The 21,872-nt window shown below is 26.1% G+C and overlaps 1 protein-coding gene across 2 annotated transcripts in view; it reads right to left on the bottom strand.

The window, feature by feature from the left end:
• zormin overlaps window positions 1-21,872 on the bottom strand; it is a 513,722-nt gene that overhangs the window by 445,282 nt on the left and 46,568 nt on the right. Inside the window, exons 13-15 of one of the 2 annotated variants that reach the window (XM_075372750.1) lie at window positions 11,063-11,252; window positions 8,870-9,160; window positions 3,804-4,061 (exon numbers count right to left, since the gene is read on the bottom strand). In XM_075372750.1, the coding sequence (XP_075228865.1) occupies window positions 3,804-4,061; window positions 8,870-9,160; window positions 11,063-11,252 (739 nt within the window). Of the gene's footprint in view, window positions 1-3,803; window positions 4,062-8,869; window positions 9,161-11,062; window positions 11,262-21,872 lie in introns of both variants that reach the window. The other variant, XM_075372751.1, reaches the window with a different exon arrangement.

Raw genomic sequence — 21,872 nt, forward strand, 5'->3', positions numbered from 1 at the left:
TATATATAAATAAATAAAAATTTATAAATAAAAGCTCAGTGTTCCAAACTTTTTGTAGTAAGCTATATGTGATAAATTAAATTTCTCTCATGAGTAACTGAATAAATTAAGTAAAATTAATGTCTATAAAAAAGACACTTAGAAGGTTAATCTTACTTTCAGACATATTAGAGTCATATGAATTTAATATCATGTAAAATTTGAAGTAACTGTAACAGTGGATTAAGGAAGAAGCTTTGGTCACATCAGAGAATTGATAAGTGTTTTCAAGGAGAAAATATCTTTGGATGACATCAGAACAAAATATTACTGGATGAAAACTTTTATTCATTATTTATGAAAGATCATTATGAATTGATTGACATGAGTTCCAGTAACAACTGTTCTGATAAAAATGTCATATTTGGTATATATCTCTATATTTGAAAATAGAATTGAAAAGATGGTTTTTAATTTAAGATACAAGAAAATTTTCTGACATAAATGTATGTTTTATATCTAGAAAAACATAAACAAAATAATAAAAGGCAGAAACAACACGTTTTAACTCTCATTAAGATGTAGTTTTAAATTTAGTTTATATCTAATTTCATTTAGTTTTCTTAAGGTTTAAGATGTAATTCCTTATATCTTAAAAACTCCAAGGATCTGCTTCTTTCAAACAAATTAAAGGTGATAGTGATGTGTTGAAAAATATCAAACAGTTTGACTAAATTATAGTTTCTAAGAAAAAAACAAACTGTTGTTTCACTTCGGTATAAACTGTTTTTTTCTGCCCAATAGTAATACTGCATAGCAAACAAGTTGAATCACCAAACAGAGCTGTTAGCTAACTCTAATGAACGTTAAGTTAACAAAAACAGATACAGTGAATGAACTGTTTGCCGTTTGCTGAGAACAGGTCATTTGCCCAGCAAACCATTGTTTTATCAGTATTAAATACACTGTAAGCCAATTGCTAAGATTGAACAGTTTCATGAAAAAATGTGTTATATTGAAATGGAGAATAAACGTTTATAAAACTGTCAATTCATGTGATAAAAATGTAATAAAATGTTATATGGTATTCGCTGGCATCAATCGAACTATCCTGCAGTAAATGTGCTGAGAAAAATATTAAAATTAAACTGTTGTTTTTAAACCCTAAAACAAACAGCTTAACATTGTAAAGGGAAAATGAAATGAATTGTGAACATTAACAGATTAATAATTCAACATGTTTTTTCAACAAACAGTTTGTCAGAAAGCAGACAAAAAACACCCACCTCTATCATATAATGGTTGGCAACAAGTCAATCTAAAGGTTTTCATAAATGTAAAACTCTAAAACTGTCAAAATGCTCATCAAAAGTAATAGTATATGAAGATGTAAAATCTGGGAAATGGAAAAACTGAATAAAGTTATCTACGTTATAAATCTTAAGTGTTTGATTACTGTGCTAACACTTGGGTGCATATGATTCTAACATATGTCATAGCCAGTTACTAAGTGAATGTTAGATTTTTTCTTGCGTACTGCAAACCATGAGAAGTATGGTATTTTTAGCTGTTCATAAGTATTTTTATAGAATTATGTTTTCTAAATTGTGAAAACCATTATCCATGAAGGTAACCTGACATAACCTACAATTCTTTCCTGAAAATGAACATCATATATTGTCAATGAGCATATATAGAGTCAATTTACGTAAGGAATCCCACGTCAACTTTACTAAAAAAAAAAAAAAAAAAATGAGGAGGGAAATGGTTTACTATTGTCTCTGCTGAGCTAACTATACAGTTACATATCAGCATGCCAACCCCACCAAATTGAAGGTGATATTTAGCCCTACAAGAGACACTTTCAATCTCCACTACAGAACTAGCTGTATACTGAATATCATTTTTTTCTGAAAAAGAAACTTTGACTGGTGTTTCTAATACAAGCACCAGTCAAAGTGTGCTTATTTATAATAAGCATTATTTATAATACAGCAGTGTGCTGCCTTTATATGCATTACAGCCATCTGTATGCTTTATGAGTACAAATAATGTACTCCTCTTTTCTATTAAGAAACAATGTATTTCATGAATTGCCACTATCCAGTAGGGACTTGTAAAATTATAAGTTATTATACAACAACTTACATTTCAACTACTAATAGAACTGCCATCTAATGTTATTTTTATTTATTTTTTAGTGCTACCAATGTAGCAACAGTAATGATAAAAATATGTATTCACAATTCAAAAGAATTGTTTAATCCGATTAATAATAAATAAAGAAAAAAAAATTTATATTATCAAAGAAGATAAAATCAAAAAGTTATCAAATTGAGTATGACAATAGCATCCAATGTGTTAAAAGAAGTGCACAGAATTCTTATTTTGGGGCTCTAAATTATCAATATACAAACAATGCAAATGATTATACATATAGAATAGCAATTGATTCATTAGAGGAAATATATTCTAACAATATTATCATTGAATAGTATGCAAGACGTGACTCAAAATTTTTGAAATGAGTAGTGGTTTTTTTTTATTATTTATCAAAACAAAATATTTATCTTATACAAAATTTTATATACGAGTAGATGAAACACTTTCTTTGTTTTTCATGTTAGTACAATAGAAAAGACCGAGAGTAAGTGTTTGTATGATGAAAAGCATGGAGCACAGCTGTGTAATATGAGCCTAACATAGCCATTCCATCTGGTCCAATGCCAATTGAAGCTGGTTTTCATTAAAAAAAAAAACTACTGTTTTTAATAAAAGGTCCTTTTAACCTTGTACATATTCATCTCCATTTTCCTCTACTTTCAGCTAACCTTTAGAATTCTTGATATTTCTCATTTACCTTTAGATTATCAACAATTTTTAATATTTTAGAGTCTATTTTCTTTGCACCAACTGACTGATCCTTCTAGGGTATTTTAATTATTTCTTCTAGTTTTATGGTACTGGGCCAATCAATTATCTTCCCTTTTTTGAATCTTTCTGATTAAGCTTTCATTCTTGTTCACTCTATAAGTTACTTCTTCATCTTTCATGTTTTTTCCATGTAATCTCCTCCTCTGCCCATGTTATAAACATCTCCAGTCTTATAGTCAAAGATCTCTCAAAACCAAACAATTCTTGTAAACCAAAGAAAGTGTAAAATCTTGTTTATCTAAAATTTTTAAAAACATTTTGTAATTGCAGAATACACAGCATCTGAGACAAATGAAGCGATGTGGTTACTGTTATTGTCCAATGACTAAATAAAACAGTTAAAACATCACTTCATGCTTAATCTAAAAATTAAATTTGATACAAAAATTAAACCAACTACTAAATTCTACAAGAGTTCTAAAAAAATATTAAAATACTTGTATAAATTGATATAAAAATGTATACTTTATACCAACAGTTTTTGAGTACTTCTATAAATGAGTTAAACTGAGAAACACTGATGGGATATTAAGAAAAAATCTAGCCAACCTGATAAATTTCTTATAAATTTATGCAGACTGCTTCTCCTGATGCAGGAGTTCAAATCCACAATTATACAGTAAAAAATATTTTCCTATAAAATTACTTTAAAGATGTTCAGAAAAAGAAAATTGTATAATCTTAGTTTGGTAATTCCAAATGTTTTTAAAAAATAAATAATTTTTAGAAAAAATTAATGAACAAACAGGCAAAAAACCATTAATAGCATTAAAAACAAAACGTGTTAATAATTAACTATGTTATTAAAACACCCCAGTCAATGCATGTCTTGTAATATGCTGTTGATTGTAGAAAAACATTTCACCACTAGCTTCAGATTCTTGTCCTACCTCTTTTATGCTTTCCAATAAAGGTTCAGAAGTTTCATCTGGAGCTCTTTTTACATTCTGACTGCTTTCATTACTATCAGTTTCACTTTGTTGTAATACAACGGGTGATGGTTGATTTCTTAATCGTTCAACCGGATATAACTCTTGTTTCATTCTTTGTGGTGTAGGTGATGGAATTGATGAATAATCAGTATTATGCGACAACTTTAAATGATGTGTTTGTGTAACTTCTTCTTGAATAACAATGTTTGTAACTCCCTAAAACAGTACAAAACTCATAAATATTTGCATATTTACATTATATAATACTTGCATTATATAATAGACTCAAAATAATTTAAAATTATCATATACAGTATGTAATAAGAAAACTTAATAATAAATAAAAAATATAGGTTCTGCTAAATAGTCGTTTAATGAAATAATAAATAGAAATATAGAGAAAACAAAAAAGTGATGTTAAAAATTTTTATTTTCTTAAAAATGTTTCTTGAATGTTTCTGCTGGCTATTTTATTAGTAATAAAAATTTATTCATTGATGTATTTCTAAAAAAAAAAAAAACACATTAAACAATTTTTATAAGTAAAATTTTCTTTAAGGAGCTTTAATAAGTCATTTTTACAATAATGTTCTACACTATTAATAATGTGTAGTGATAATTTAAAGAAAATATGATGGAAAACCCTAAGCAAAATAACTAATTTTGTATTCCGAAGAACAAAGTAACAAGAAATTTCATTAATTGACTAAATGACGTTTTGCTGGTGTTTTATTATTATATTTCTCTTTAAAAGGAAATGACTGCTATTGCATTAGTCTATAATAAATAACAACAAGGTGCATTTAAACTTCACACAGCATAATTTAACTTTACTATGGTCTACGATATTAAGCATTCTACTAAATATGGCTTCAACAATTGGCATTTTATCCTTACTTCATGTTTGTTCCTTTCCAGATTACTTTCTCCTCAGAAATTTAATTCTAATATTACTTCTGTGATAAATGCTAAACTAATGTTTAGCATTTTGGTCTCTGTGTGTACTTGAGAAATAAATTTTATTTGTGTTGGCAAAAAGAAACAATTAATTCTGTAGCAGTTTACTTATATATTTTTTTATTTGTTTATTTCTAAATTCCTTTATTTTTTTTTTCATGTGAGCTTTAGTGTCATCTCAACTAATGAATTCAGTAAAAAAAATTAGTGGTAAAAGTGTCAAGATAACCAAACAGCAGTGAAAATATTTGCTCACAGATCAGTTATGTGTGACAATTACATATGCATGGTTACAGAACCAGAAAAAGAAGTAAATGAAAATTTTTAAATTTATTATTACAGGGAAGTTATAAAAGATTAAGTATAAATGCAACAAAGTAAATAAATATTAAGTATAAATAATATAATATTAAGTTAAGTATAAATGCAATTAAGTATAAATGTTAAGTATTAACACAAAAAGATTATGAAATCTAGATATTAACAACTGGCAGTTCTTAATATTTAGTTGTATTTAATTTTTCAGCTTCTTTATAAAAATAAATTTTAAAATCTTTATTCTATAAAAATTAATAAATCTTTATTATTGAATGGCAGTTATGTAAAGATGAAAGGAATTCAACATGGTTTATAAAATTTGGGGCTAGAATTTTATATTACTCTAATACTACCAAAAAAATGAATATTCAATCCAGAAATATCTGTCTATTCAAAGATATCCAGGTTTTATAACCCAATATACAATGAACAGATACCATATCAAAACAAACTTGTGTATAGTACTTGCTACATTTGAATAATTTCATTTCTTACAGAACTTAAGATATAAGTAAACAATGCAATAGGATTAATTTTAAAAAAAATTTTACAGTGTTTGTAGGTTTTTAAAGCAGTTTCTTTCAAAGTGCCAGTTTGAAATAGGAATTAAAAATTATACTAAATTTTTCAAGAACAAGACAAGTTTAAATAAAATTTACTTTTATTATTGATGAAGGTTCAAATTAATAGTTTGTTATTCAAATCACCTTCTCTTAACTGTCTCTCTCTCTCTCTCACACACACACACACACACACACACACACACACACACACACACACACACACACACACACACACACACACACACACACACACACACACACACACACACACACACACACACACACACGCACGCATGCACGCACACACACACACACACACAAGAACAGAAATCTGGTTGCTAAAACTAATTATAAATGTTAGTTTATTTTTCTGTGAGTACATAATGTTCAACAGTAAGATGAAGGTATTTTTATGTATGAGTCATATAGCAATTATTTAAAGGTTTTCTGTTTATCCTATGCTCTCCAACTAGCTATTGATAAAAAAAAACTTATGTTAAAAAAACCAATTTCATTTCATAAATAAAATGTTTAAATAAGATCGTGGCATATTGAAAAAACTACTACAGAACATAAATAACCAAGATAAATAAAACCTCAAAGTAAAAACAGTGATACATAAAAAATCTAATGTTGAATTCAGAGATTTACTGAAGTTGAATAAAATATGGTGTATGAAAACAGTATGATGTATATTTAATTTTGAAATTTGTATCTGAAGTACTAATTTCATAAATTATATTACAATTTACAAAATGTATCTTATTACATTGGCTCTTAGATGGTAACAAAGTGTTTGTAGGCAACTGAATATGAAACAGAAGTCACTCCAGACATTGCCATTCTCAGGAACAAGCATCCAATATCCTTCTTATTAGCAGTGGGATATCCATACTGGGAATCTGAGGAGATTATGCCATTCGTTTCAATGAGCTAAATATAATTACATGTAAGATGCTGAAACCACTTAGATAAATATAGGACCTACAAACAAGTATCATGTTCTCTGTGAGCAATACAGTAATTAGTTTTTCATTGAACATCATTACTCTTAAAGAAAGAAATTTTGTCTTAAGTCCCATGCACATAGTTGATTTATATGTGTACAATCATGAGAAAGATTAAGAAGATAATATAAAACAAATTAATGTACCACCCTTTTCTGTTCAGAAACAAGGAATTTAACTTACAGCTTCTTCTCAGTAGAAGAATTATTTATATTTATAAATCTGATTTATATTTAGATGTAAATGGTAATCACAGGTTCACAATTAAGCTGTTTCCTAAGTCACTTGATTAACTGAATGGACCCAATATCATGACCTGCTCACTCTTCTATCCTGTTTTATAAACAATGTTGTGTTCCAACTACAGATAACATTTATATGGCTTCCTGACCTACAAATGTAAAAATCATACAACATCATAGCATGTGTGGGAAGAAATGACCAATAGTTGGGACATTTGCCATGTAGTAAATGTAATTATACTGAATTTTTAAATGAAACAAAACTTCATTTGTTTTGCAACATTTTCCTAACTTATACCTTTCTCTTCATAATTTATCTGTATTAGATTCACTCTTCTTCACCCTTTTTTCACTCTTTACAGAATTGCCACCTTAAGAATAAAATGTAGGAAATTTTTTTGTTGATAACAATATTATTCATAAAATCATCTTTAAAATATAATGTACCTAAAATACCTAGCATGTACAAACAGATATATGAGCAAATTCAATGACACACTCCTACACAAAATAAAAGTAAATATATAAGCTTACATAAATAAAACAAATGTATACTTCACATTAACATACATAAATAAAGATTCCAGCAAACAAATTTTAACAAAACCATGATAATATGTGACCTTCAGACTAATAAACAAAACAAACCAAATTATTATACATAGAACACAACACATATTCAAACAAACACATATTCCGTGGGATATATAAACTGAATTTCTTTCACTGTACATTTCTTAAATTGGTTAAATGGGACAGAGCTTCAAACAAAGAAACAACAATCATTTAAAAGTCCTCTGAAGTCAACATTTGCCAAACAAATCACAGATATAAAATTTCAGATCTACCAATGTAGATAACAACTTTGATAAATATTTTACATGTACAAAAAATGACCAAATTTTGAATACATTTAAACATTTTCATATACATAAAAATACAGAAACAATAAATGAACCAATTCTGTACAAGTCCAACTCAATTTTTAAAATCATATTCAACCCTAATGTCTAATGTGAACAGAATTTAATAAGATTCCTCTATTTTTAAGAAGGTTTCAAATAAAAACAACTAGTTTCAAAACTAAATATTTGTATACACCAACCTACAATAAAAAAAACAACAATATTTAAAAATTCTTTTTAAAATGAGAACTATAAATAATTTATACATCAAAAGATGACAAAAATGTAATAAGGTTGATTAATGGAAGGTGGTTTTACTATCAATTCTAATCATACTATTAGAAAAAAATTTTGTGGTGTACTTATAAATTATTACAGGCTAAAATCTATAGTTTCACTAAAAATGTTCAATTATTTTGATTGAATTATTATGAAGGTTTTCTTCATTATTTTCAGTTCAATATAATCCTGAAGTTTTTGGGATTATACTATATTACTACAGCTAGAAAGAAAGCTTAAATGTAAAACCGATAAGCAGAGATAAGTAATCTAGATTTTTAAAAATAAAAAAACGAATGATTCTTTGGGATCAAGTTTTTAAAAGTAAAAAAAAGTACAGATGTTTGTTTTTATCAAAAGACACAAAATAACCATTTATATAAATACAACCAATATGAAATCATCTATTGTTATAAATCTATATCATGTTTATAGTTTTTTTAAGTATATTATTTTTTTCAGTAAATTAAGTCTTGATTTCAGAGTCAAAGATTATTATTCCTACATTAACATAAAACATTTCTAATTATGCAAAACAGTTGAAAAATATTTTTATATTTTAAATGTGTTTTTGTAAACATCAGTGCATGTGAAAATCAAATAATAAAATCTATAAAATGCATTATATTACTATTAGATTTCGTTTCATTCATCCAGTATATCAATTAGTTGTTAAGTGTTTAGATGATTTTATATAAGCAACAATTTTTATTGTTCACTTGACTTTTTATAACGGTAAATATTTAAAATTACCGGGTCATCTTCATCATCATGATGCTGAGATGTAGATGTAATTGCCACTGCTTGTTTAGGTTGATCTTCAGTTTCAGATCCGATATCTTGTTCCCACCAAGGAGAAGCTGCTTCACCTTCAGATGCTGTATGAAATGAAGATGATCGTGACGGTGGTGTACAAGTACATTCAGATGCAGTAACAAATTCTTCTTCTGATTTACTACTATCTTCTGTTGATATTCCACCATTTCCATTTGTTGATGAGTTTTTAACACCTCCACTAGCCTTGTTAATAGAGCTGTACCATTCCTATAATGAATATACAAAATATATCTTTTTTATGGTATTAAAAAATATGAATAATGATAATATGTTTATAATAAAAAGGTCAGATGCCATAATTATAACACAGTTTATAATGTGGCCACCAAGTCTAATAAACTTGTAATATTTACTTGTAAGTTGAAAGCACACAAAGTGGTGCTTAAAGGAAAATAATTTACAGCCAAAGGAGTATTATCAAAATGTGATGTAATAACCATTTTGAGACAAAGCTTTTACAAGCGGTATGAAAACTGGAAAAAACTGGGCTGAGAATGTTGGGTCATCAGAATCACAATTTGAAATGCATAAGACCTGAAACTGAAAATTTCAAATACCTTTCTTTCAATTCCTAAAGCTAATACTTTTAGAATAGTGCTTGTATTCAGCAAGTTTTTGTTCTATCTTTCAAGAATATAAACTTATAATTATTGCAAATGCTAAAAGAAGGATAAAGATAAAAAACTAATACATCAAATATGTGTTATATTCTGAAAGAGAGAACTAACAACAATTAAATAACACAAATGTAACACAGTAAATAGCATGATTATTAAAATTTCACAAACTTAAAAATGTAATAAAATAATACCACACTGATAGAAATTTGATTTGACATGTTTAGTTTTTGTAGAATACATACGAGTATATAGATATATAATATTAAGATATATATATATATATATATATTATATATTAATCTATTCAAATTAAACTTTTTGTAGTCCTTATCGCCTTTGCGCATAAATTTTAGCTAATCATATAATATAATATTTTTTCAGCCACTTCACAAAGTACAGAATTAAAGAACATTATTACCTTCACTTTTTTTTGTTCATTATAGTGCTTTCAGAAATAAGCCCATCTTCAGTAATGTTTTCTTTAATCTTTTTTCTTTCTTTACATTTGCACATTAAAATAAAATATAATACATTAAAATCTATAAAACAAATTTTTGTTCAGTTAATAAATTTTTTTTAAAACTTAAGACAGTACTGTATTAACATACAGATAATATGTGATAAGAAAATTTTAAATATTATTAACTCTTTAAATTAAAAAAAAAAAACTTTTATTGACTGAACAAATATCTGTTCTATAGGTTTTCTGCTTTTGTTTTTGTTTTTTTGTTTGTTTGGTTGTTGACCTAATGATTTGCATTAGAAAATTTTCTATTAATTTGAATAATTTTCTGACTTATTTAGTTTATATATATATATATATATATATATGAGTATAACATAATTATCATCACACAGAACATAATAAAGCATAAATTAAAATAAAATTTATTAATATTTGTGGGAAATTATATTAATATAACACATCAGGGACAAAACAGGAGCTTGAGAGATACTTGAAGGCAATCTTTTTTTTTTTAAGACTGACTCTTTAAACTCTGTGGCTTTTCATCACATGATATCGTGAAAGTTAAACATAAGAAAATTTGTTCATTGAGTGGAAGAGGAAGCAACACATAGAATTTTCTTAAATTTTTTCTAAAAAATTTACTACATGTTAGTTTAGAGAAGCAGACTAAGTAAAATTTAACAGAAGAATTTTTGTTCAGCATACTATGAGGCTTCAGTTTTCTACAATCCACACACAGAGATAATTAGCTCTTCATTGGTTTAAATCCCATAGTATATTCTATTTTATACTATTATAGTATTGTGAAAAATTTACTCAATTACAATAAAAACAAGGTATTAATAACATTAATAACAACAGTATTTTAATATTGCATCAATCAAAAAATCTTTTTTGTTAATCAGTTGACCATTCACTCATTGTATACCTGAATATAATGAAAACTTGGGAGGATATGTGCTCTTGAATAATTTTTGGAGACACTCTAATAATACCAATAAGCAGTAAATCTTATAATACCTCTGGAGTAGTTGCAGCAGTTCCATCCAGTATTCTATTTATATTTGGTGATGCAAGAGTTGTTGAACCGGTACCAGGAATATCAGAGCCACAAAGTGCTGAATCTAATTGTTCTGCAAGTGCTGTAACTTCAGCAAGTTTTGCTGAAATCGATTCAACAGCAACAGCATTCACTTCCATACCTGCCTCACTATCCGACCTATTAAAGTAAAAGAATAATTAATTTATTAGCACCTGAAAATATCATGGATGCATATTAATGAGATTACAATGGTATATAAAAAAAATTGGTATATGATACAAAAACGAGTGTACAAACTAAATTTGGATAGAAGATAATTAAGAGGAACTAAAGAAAAAAGTGAGTGATCATTAATGACAAGGAAGATATAGAGAAAAGAAAATATAATGATGTTTGAAGAGGATTAGAGCAGAGGAAAAATTTAGTATGATGGTTTTTCACTAGATTCAAAGTGATGAACACAACTTGGTAAAAAAGAACTAGTGGAAAAAGTAATAAATAAATATATTTTCCAAAAATCAATTGAAAATTTAAGAAACTGGGTTTTCATCGATGTTGTCACATGTTCGTGGCTCGATCAGGGAATCGAGAGATTAGCAATTTAAAATGTTTATATAATTACAATTTATTAGTTAAAGAACATAAGTAGAACAAGACAAATCAATAAAATAATAATAATAATAAACTGTGATTACATACAAAACAGAATTTAAAGTAATTGTCAGGATTTATTTACAGGTAATTAAATATTGAAAACTAAATTCAGTTCCATTGACAAAAGACAAAAGTTAGCATGATCGCTAATCTTAACACTGTTAACAACTAGTCTTGTATTAACAACATTAGTACAATAGATAAGACAAGTGTAAAGTTCTTTTACTGCAAACACCTTTGCTGTTCACAAATAAAACTACCCTAACAATTTATAAATGAATTTAGTACATTATCTTTTTCACTAATTGTCTAACAATAACTCACCAAACCACTTCTTGTTTCCTGTATTGAAATTACTTGTGACATCACCTTAATCATGTCAAACTTGTATGCACTAGAAATTTGTTTCTTCACTGATTTGCCAACCTCCTCACAGGAAACTCACATAATAACTCCTCATTAAGAACTCTCTTGCAGAACTCAATTTCAACTCATCTTCCCTGGAGTATTTATACTCCTATCCTCTTGACCTGCAGGGCCAGATCCCATTTGGGCATGAGAATGATTGGCCGAGCTCTTTCATTTTCTCATGCATTCCTACTCAGTTCCAGTAACTCTTCATATGGAACAACATCTGTTTAGGTGTGTCAGTGGACAGTATTACAAAGGATGGTTGTTAAATAGACTGTTAGCTTTACTGAAAGGGTTCCTTTTAGCCTCTTACTGAATTCTCCCATTATTATACTTTCTACTATTTTCTTCTTAATTGGCAGAAATCTGTTACTCAGGTCCATTACACTGGTCTTGTTACAATTTATTAATGTAAAAATTTTATGTCGGATGATTAAATTAAGAAAAACTTATGTCTTTTAAGTTCACAGATAATTCGTAAGGAAAGATATAAATGTAAGGAATCATGTACAGCATTAGAGGCATAAACTTATTAATTAATAATATTTGTATATATTACACAATATAACAACCATTGATCCAAAACAGATGATTCATATCATGATGGAAAAATTTCAATACAAAAGCAAATTGTAATTCTAATTATTTTTAAACTACAAATAAAAACGCTAATGATTACAACCAGATGCTAACGAAATAGCCAGATGTTGAAACCACTATCTAAGATAGTGAAATAAAAAAAAGTCAGAACAACTCATATATAACAGTAGCAGATAATTAAACAATGAACCACTCATATATCTTTAAAGGGTATAATTTTTTATTTAAAAGAAAAACAGTAATACATATTCTATGATGTACAGGAATGCCATTAAGATTGATGCCTGTCTCCAGTAGTTATCAAAGAAATGTAAAAAAACAATCAAACTGATTTAATGTTAATTTGAGGAATTAAAACAATCCAATTAAATGAAAAATGTAAAAAATTATTAGTATTATAATTTAATGGATCAGTTAATATTATTCTATGAAATAATTTATTCCATAAAATGAGGTCTTATGGTAATAAATATACTACATTTATATTTATTTATTTGAAAAGAAAAAATATTTTTAAAATTAGTAAATTTCATTTAAAAATCTCTCTAAAATATAATTAACTTTGTTTATTCAGTTGTAAAAAAACTCGTGGTTGCATTTTTTATGCTCAGAAGCAATTTTGTCCAGAAAGCCAGAAGTCCTCCTGCTGTAAACACGTTTACTGTAAACTTAGAAGCTTTGATTTGCTTCATAGTCTTTTATCACTTCTATCAGTAGTTCACAACATTTAAAAGGTTATAATAAATGACTGCTACTGAATTAACAACTGGTAATCAGTGACTAGCGTAGCAGAGTAGCGATAGTAGTACCTCTGGCCTTTGCGCAGAAGGTTTTGGGGTTTGAATCTTGATCAATATTGACCATTTTTCATATGTTAAAATAAAAGATCATCTTATTATTAAAAAAGGTTGGGTGAATATTATTGGATGTCATGCTACAGTTGTCAGTATGAATAAATAGAACTGATAGGTAATTGAAGTTCTGTGTTTTGATTTATTTAAAACATCTAATCATAAAGATACAATAATCAACAGTGTACAGATATAGGCTTATCATTCCTGTCTATTTTAAAGTATAATTTGTTAATTCATCTGTTGTAACAAGAAGTATTCTTTCAATGAATAAAAATCAACCTATCTATGTTTATCTATGTTGACAGTATATAAAATTAAAACAAATTATTTATTCAACAGAAACTTTTGTATTTTACAAAAATTACAAGAATAAAGTTTAATGTAGGCATTAACAAAAAAAAAGTATATATATAAAATTATGTAACATGTCTGTGACAAATGAAGAATTTTAACCTAAACAGAAGAGCTCAATTCTAAAAAAAATTTACTAACAGAATATGTACATTTGTACAAAGCAGAAGACAGAGAGCGGTGTAAATAAATATTTTTAAGTTTAAGTCAATGAACTCATTTATAATTAATGAGTGTTAAAAAAATGATTCAGGAATGTAACCGAGAAAAAGAATAGAAAAAATATAAAGCTCATGATAGAAAACGTATCGACAAATTTGTTAAAAATAAATTGTTTAAATGAAAGGTTAAGCTAAGTAATACTAAAAGCAATTCATCATAAGAGAAACAAGTATACATAAGAATTATTAATAACTTGTAAATGTATGACTGTAATGGAGTTACGGAACTCTAGACTGAAGATGTGAACCTACTCAGCTAAAAACAGATTTTCCAACTATATCTGCATGCACGTCTGTGTAAATGTGTGTTATATAAAAGATAGGCTTCATGCCAAGACTTCTACAGTATATTCATTTTCATAAGCAACAGTCATTTTTTTTCATATCCAATAACATTAATGTGAAACCATGTTTTTATGTTAGTGATAAAAATTACAATTACAATACTTCTAGAAATAAATTCATTCTATTTATCAAACAGAACTAAAAAAATAATAAGACAAACTTTAAAAATGTAATTCTGGAATTACTATATTAATGTTAAAATTAAAATAAAAAAATACAAATTTTAAATTGCATGATAGTCTAATTAGCAATAAAAAAATTTTAATTATTTTTTTGTTTGTTATTAAATTCTGATGCTTTTTAGTTATAATTGCTGGAGTCTACACTAGGGTACCAGTTGGATTCCTGATCTAGTAGTACTTAATAAAAAATGACATACAACAAAAACAGTACTCAAAATAGAATTATTTATTTACGTATACCAGGTTACAGAGTAACAGCACATTGACATGATGTCAACAGTACTCTAGAGAGATGCCAAGGCATCTCTGTGTGCACAGTCTGGTATGTAATTGTAAATGTACCAGTGATCTGAGTTTGAAAAATGCACCATTTTTCAGCAGAGATGTTTGGTTAATTGAAACTCAACTATCAAAGAACACCGGTTTTCATAGTCTAATTCAAATTCATATAAAAGCAATTGCCTTTACAGGGACCTGAGAACTCTCAACTTTGAAAATCAGCTGATTTTACGATGATGAGTTTAACCACTAGACTAACCCGGTGGTCAGTCTATTGGTTAAAGTAGGATTAAATGGATTAAATGCTTAATACAAAATAGTGCCCATAAGTAAGCAATTAATTTAAAAGTTAAACAAAAACCAAAATAAATCATTTTGAATTACAGTGATACAAAAATATTTAAATTTACATTACAACAATTTTACACATTTTTAACTTTTCAAAGTCCAATTGTGAAATAATGAGAATACTGTAATTTCTTCTTCAAACCCTTATACCTCAACCAATATTTTACCATAACTAAATTGTGATCACTAATCAAGTGTGTTACAACATCCTTAATTTGATTTCTAATCTTTTACACATTCATCAAAAAGTATATTTGATAGTTTTCCATATTTTTTAGCTTCACCTATGTGTATATTTTTGTATTATGTAAGAAGTTAAGATAGTTCCTGCAATTATTTATAAAATATCCTGAGTACCTTATTCTCTATTATTTCTCCAACCAAGTTCCTCCTATATTTTCCATAAGTTTTATAGGAAAAAGACAAGTGTTACATAGAGAATTCTATTTTGAGTACTGGTTTTGTAGTATATGTTTTTTTGTTTTAATTACTACCAGATCTGGAATCTAACTGGTACCCCAGTATTACCCCCATACAATGATAACTAGCAAGCATCAGAGTTTAAAAATGGATAAAAAAAAAATTGATTTAAATTTTTTTTTCTACTAATTAGTGGATTGGTAGTTTTCAGGTAATTTCAGGATTAAATTTAAAAAATTTTCCTCATTGTTTGATAGAATTAATTTATTTCTAGAAGTATTGTAATTGCATTGTACTCCTAATTTTATTATGGTATTTTAGGCTCAAAGTATTAATAAATTTTCATCTCTTTACACATATTTTATAATTAATTTACTTTTTTATTTGCCTTTTCAAACTCTTAATATACTTCTGAAGAGTTGCGTATAAAATTCTAATACTGTTGTAGACTTAAATTATTATTGTTTAAGGATTAAAATAGTAGTATTAACTTAATATTAATTAAGAATTAAACAATTTTTATATTATTTAATATTAAGTATCATTAAACATAAGTAGTTTTCTGTTGTCTTCTTTTTATTAAGAACATTAATATTCTAAAACATAAACATATTATTTAGTTTAAGAATTTTAGAAATAAGAAAGGAATAATTTTAATAAAGGATTGTAACCAGTATAGATCTAATAACTTTAAATAAGTTGTTTTGCAATAATTTTGTAAAATTAAGTTCCAAAAATGTTTTTGTTTTTTGTAGACTTTATATCATCAATTTTCTCGAAATCAAATTATTCTAAGAAATTTATCAACTTTGATAATAAAATTTACTTCTTTATTAGGCATGTAACAAAGTTACTGTACTTAAACATAAAAAAACAAGTTTTTCATAACTTTTGTTTTACATTATATACTATGAAAACTAGGGAAGATAGAGTTCAGTCCTGGGACCTGTTTTTTTAATCAATTTTTCAGGTCAAGAAACATAAGAAACTATCAAGTTTACCCCTTATACATGCTTTAAAAATTTCAATATGATCTCATTTCATTAAGAAGAACTATAAACCAGAGGGAAATATTTTGCTAGCTGTAACAAAGCTGTTTTCGGACATATATTTGTATGAACTTTTTCCGTATTTGAAGCTCTAGAATCAGTTTCCAAATTATCTCCCTTTCCTCCTAAATCACTCTGTATAAAATTAACAAAACTTTGTATTTGATAAAACTGACTTCATTTAATGCAATACAAACTCTATTATTGAATAAAAGTAATATAAAATTTATTACTGACATAAAGTAATGAAAAAAAAAAATTAAATTAGTAAACACTATTTTTGTAAAGAATAATTTGTTTCAACAAATCATTCTGATCAAAATAGAATTTTTAAGATTTTAACACATAAAAAATCTAAAAAATGGTTACTGAGATATTAATTATTTGAAAATTAATGTGACTGCCATTTTGAAAATTTGTAAAAGAGAATTTTATGTACATATTTTTTTCTAATAAAGAATGTTGGATTAAACATTATTTCAAATTTTACTAAAATATCTTAATACGTTCTTGAGATAATGTTTTTATAATGTAAAAACACTAAAATTCATATGAAAAAGAAATATCTCAGTATATATGTTTATAAAAACTGCATTATTTATTTTTACTTAATGAATTTACTCCCAAAGTTTTTTTGACACTTCAAGGGTGCCGTATCATCATAGTAAAGGTAAAAACAACTAGTTTAAATCAGATCACTCAAATTCAAATGAAGTTGCAAAAAAAGATTTAAAAATAATATTCATACTTAAAAGACAATAAATATTTTCACAGATACTCATAATACTAAATATGAAGAAAAATACACTTTTTCCAATACTATTACATACAACTGCATTTTTTAATTAAAAGAATAGATTTTTAATCAGCAAGATAAATTTTGATTAAGGTATTTTTTCTTAAAAATATTATTGTTTGAGATATCATTTCATATAGCCAGCAGAATTATGTAATATCCTTAGCTTATTAACAACAGTTAATGATCAAATTTTTATTTAATACCATCACAAATAAGAGGATAGAAAAAGATTTTTTTTTTTAAATTTGAAATAAAAGGCTAAATAAATAATATATAATTTTTTTATCATATGTAGATAAAAGAATGAACAAAGATTTCAAATGAAAAACATCAATCAGGTTAGCTAAAAATAAAAAAGACAAATAAATTTTTCAAAAATACTAAAGAATCTGCTGAAAGAAATATTCAAAATAAAGGAGAATATAAAGCGCATTTCAATCAACAAAATAAATATTTTTTCTCCTTTCTTTTTGTTATTTTAAGTACTTCTAAAAAGAAATATATCTGAGCATTTCATATAAGTTACACTGTTAATTCATGGATCAATGATCTCTAAATCTTTCTCCCCTTCCATAATTTTTTTCTACATTTATCTTTGTCATTCTTTCAGTATCTTACAGCTTATAATTATTTTTTAACTCTAGCTCATGTTAATTTTTTTTTTTTTTTTTTTTAATATAAATTTTCAATCTTTATTATAGTATCAGATTACCTTCTGATTACCTTTATTAGTATCAGATTTATATCCTAATGATATAAAAAATATTTTTGTATCAGAAAAACAAAAAAACCAAAATTTAGTTTAATGGATCTGATTTTCAAAGTTTTCCTCATAATAACCACTATTGCATATTTTAGGCTTCATTAAGTAATTATAGAAACAGTATTTATCAACAGAAAAGAAAACAAACCAGTATTTACAAATTTTTAATCACTTCAATAATTCCCCACTTATTGGTTAACAGGTTTACTTCAGCCAATTGCATTTGTTTATGCAATCTCATTATACTAGTTCTTAATTAATTAGTGCAGACACTGAGTCACCAACCCACTAAACTCCAATAAGGAATTGTCTCTCACCAACTATTAGATAGTATCGATATAGAACCAGAAAATAAGTCAGGGGTAGCTGATATTTCTTCACTATATACCCGGGATAAAAAATTAACAAAATTAAAGAGGGGTATAAGAAAGAGATAATTAACCAATAGAGGGACTACCTCAGGATATATATGAGATTAAAGCAGTATTTATAAATAATTCCTTGTATTCAGAAACCCATTTTTTTCTGATTTTTCTTTGAATACAGAAAGAAAAATGCAAAAGGTATTTAAACTTGAAATAGATATTTAATAATATTTTAAAGGATAAACAATTTTATCACTACAATCTTGTTTACATTGCTAACATTTTAATTAATTTTCAGTCCTCATTTTAAAATCAGAATTAAGCATAACCCAAATGATTCAAAATTTAAAAAAATTAAATAATGCGTATGTAGTTCTTAGAGATAATATATTAAAAAAATTGTTCCAGACAGTTAGTTAAACAACTGTTATACCTTTTGTAAAGTAACAACTAAACAAAGTAATAAACAGTTTATTAAAGAACTGTAAATTCATTTGAGTAGAGTTCCTTTGTTGATTGACTTTCCATATTCTTAAAAGTTTTTGGCTTAGCTTCATGCATCTCCCATGAGTTCTATTTTCTATTCCTTACTGTCTGTATCAATTACATATACTTCCTGGCTGATTACAAAGAACTTTTCATTGTGTTTTACTGTATAATTAAAAAAAAAGAATAACGATCATCAATTATATATTTTTTAATTTGTTTGTTCTTCATTCCTTACGAGGATTCCAAGTATGAAATTCAAACTGATGTGAGGATTTTTTCCTAATTTCATGTTGCCTTTTTTTGAACTACATTTAATCCCTTCTTTACTAATTATGAAGATATATTATATGAAAAGATTTTTAAATAATCAAGGATACACAGCTTCTGATAAATATCGACATATTAAGTGGATTACTTATTCTTTACACTAATAGCTTAATTACACCTGCATTATTAATTAAAGTTATCATAACTTGTATTTGTTGTAACAGGTATTTGATTTATGGAAAGCTTATTCATTTGAATTTTAATTATTTTGAAAGCTTACTCATCATCATACAGTTTCCCTAATATTGTTATTATTGTTTTATGTTCTATCAATACTCATACAACTGTCTGATGTTATTATATACATAATATGTAACTAGTTTGTATGCAATAAGTGTATGTAACGAGTGTATGCAACTCATTTGTATGGGAAAATTCCCAGCAACAGATTATATGTAAATAACAATTTTAAAAAAATTTTTAATTAATATGACAATTCAGATGACCACATGTATATTTTAAATATATTTTAATTATAATAATGATGTATTGTTTTAAGTTAAATATACTATAACTTTCTGCTATATATATAGGTGAATCTGATTGGTATAATATGAATACAATATTGAAAAATTAAGTCCGTCAAATCGATGTTATTGAATAAACCTTTTTGCCAAGAAGGTTATATGAAGTATTCTGCCAACTCGATGACTATAAAAGGTAGTCTATTCTCTTGTAAGGATCTTAATGATATAACTTTAATCAATACATGTATGATATATTAAATTGTGTTTTTGTTGCAAATATATAAAATAAGCATAAGAAGCAAGTCTGAATAATGGCTGAGATTAGAGTTAAAGAAATTCACAGCCTGAATATGAAAGTGAAAGATTTCATACAAATATTGCAATAATTTGTATTTAATAATTAAAGTAAGACAGAAAATCGGTATAATAAGTATATTTAAATTAAAAAAATTCCACATTTATAATTTGTTTAAAAAAAGTGCTTATTAAAGAGATTTTTTAGGGAAATAATGTAATGTACTTAAAGAAAAAGAAAAACTGAAAAACAAATAAAATTTTAAAAAACATATATTCTAAAAAACTATGATTTTGTTAAGTTTTTTCATGATGATTGAAGACAATTGTTTAAAACAATTTTTTAGATGACAAACTGAATCATATTGCACACAAGAAATAACGAAGCCCTAAAAGCCTTAACATAGTTAACATTTGCCATCTGTCCCATAAATATTAACTATGAACAATCAAAATTAATAACAACATTGATATCTTACATGTATACAGAAACCACACCTTAGTACATGAAAAATACTATGAAATATATAAACACACAATATAATACATTAAATAAGCAACAAACATAATAATTCAAATCCAACACACTTTTTAACCATATCTTATCTTCGATAATCATATCTTCAACATATCCTTGCAACTAAAAAAAACTGCTAACAATTTTGGGCATTTTTGTCAGGAACTGGGCAAGAACAGTAAAACGAGTCATTGAAGATTGTTACTGGTAAGATATACATTTCTATGTAAAATATTAAAAAAAATTGTATTTATAAGATTTAATTGAGTTTGTTTCACAAGTTTATAGTTTTAACAAAACTAAAGCTTTTCTAAAGTGGGTATAACAATAAAAGAAAATATCAATAAATAATTTATCTCTGATGATATACAAAATAAAATAAACATAAAAACATTTATCATCAGAATTGTATAATTTAATCCAATAAAGTGCTATTAATGCTTTTTTTTTGTAAAAAGTATTCTATGTATTATTAAAAAAATGTATTTATATATATTTTTATTTAGAATTTATCAGTTATTATTTTCTGAAAGATTGCTGACAGTTCATTCAGAAAACATATATACTTAGTTACATGTAATATTTATATAACTTAAATTATTTATCTAGAAAAAAGTTTTGAACCAGACTAAATGTATAATTTTTACTACCATATAGTGCTGGGGAGATAAACAAGTATGTTCTATAAAGTGTCACAGAGACAACAAAATTGGCACAAATTTCAGGAAGCAACGTACGTACCTTCTTAAAACATTTTTCTCTTAAAATACCAAATGCAAAGGTATTTATTTCAATATTTGAGTAAACATACATTTACTGTGTAAATATTTATATTAAAATTGAATTTAAAGAAATTTTTACAAAAATGTTTAATAATTTTTTACAAATTTTTGGTAAACTCATTATGGTAAAAATTCATTATTCTCCGTACGTTTTCATTCATATCACTAAAAAATTAAAAATATGTATTCTCCTTAAGAAAAAATATTTCTTATGATGATAGAACAGAATATTAACATTAAAAGAGTACAAGATAATTAAAACTATTGAAAT

Source organism: Lycorma delicatula, chromosome 8 (genome assembly GCF_047948215.1).
Source record: "Lycorma delicatula isolate Av1 chromosome 8, ASM4794821v1, whole genome shotgun sequence".
Lineage (NCBI taxonomy): Eukaryota > Metazoa > Arthropoda > Insecta > Hemiptera > Fulgoridae > Lycorma > Lycorma delicatula.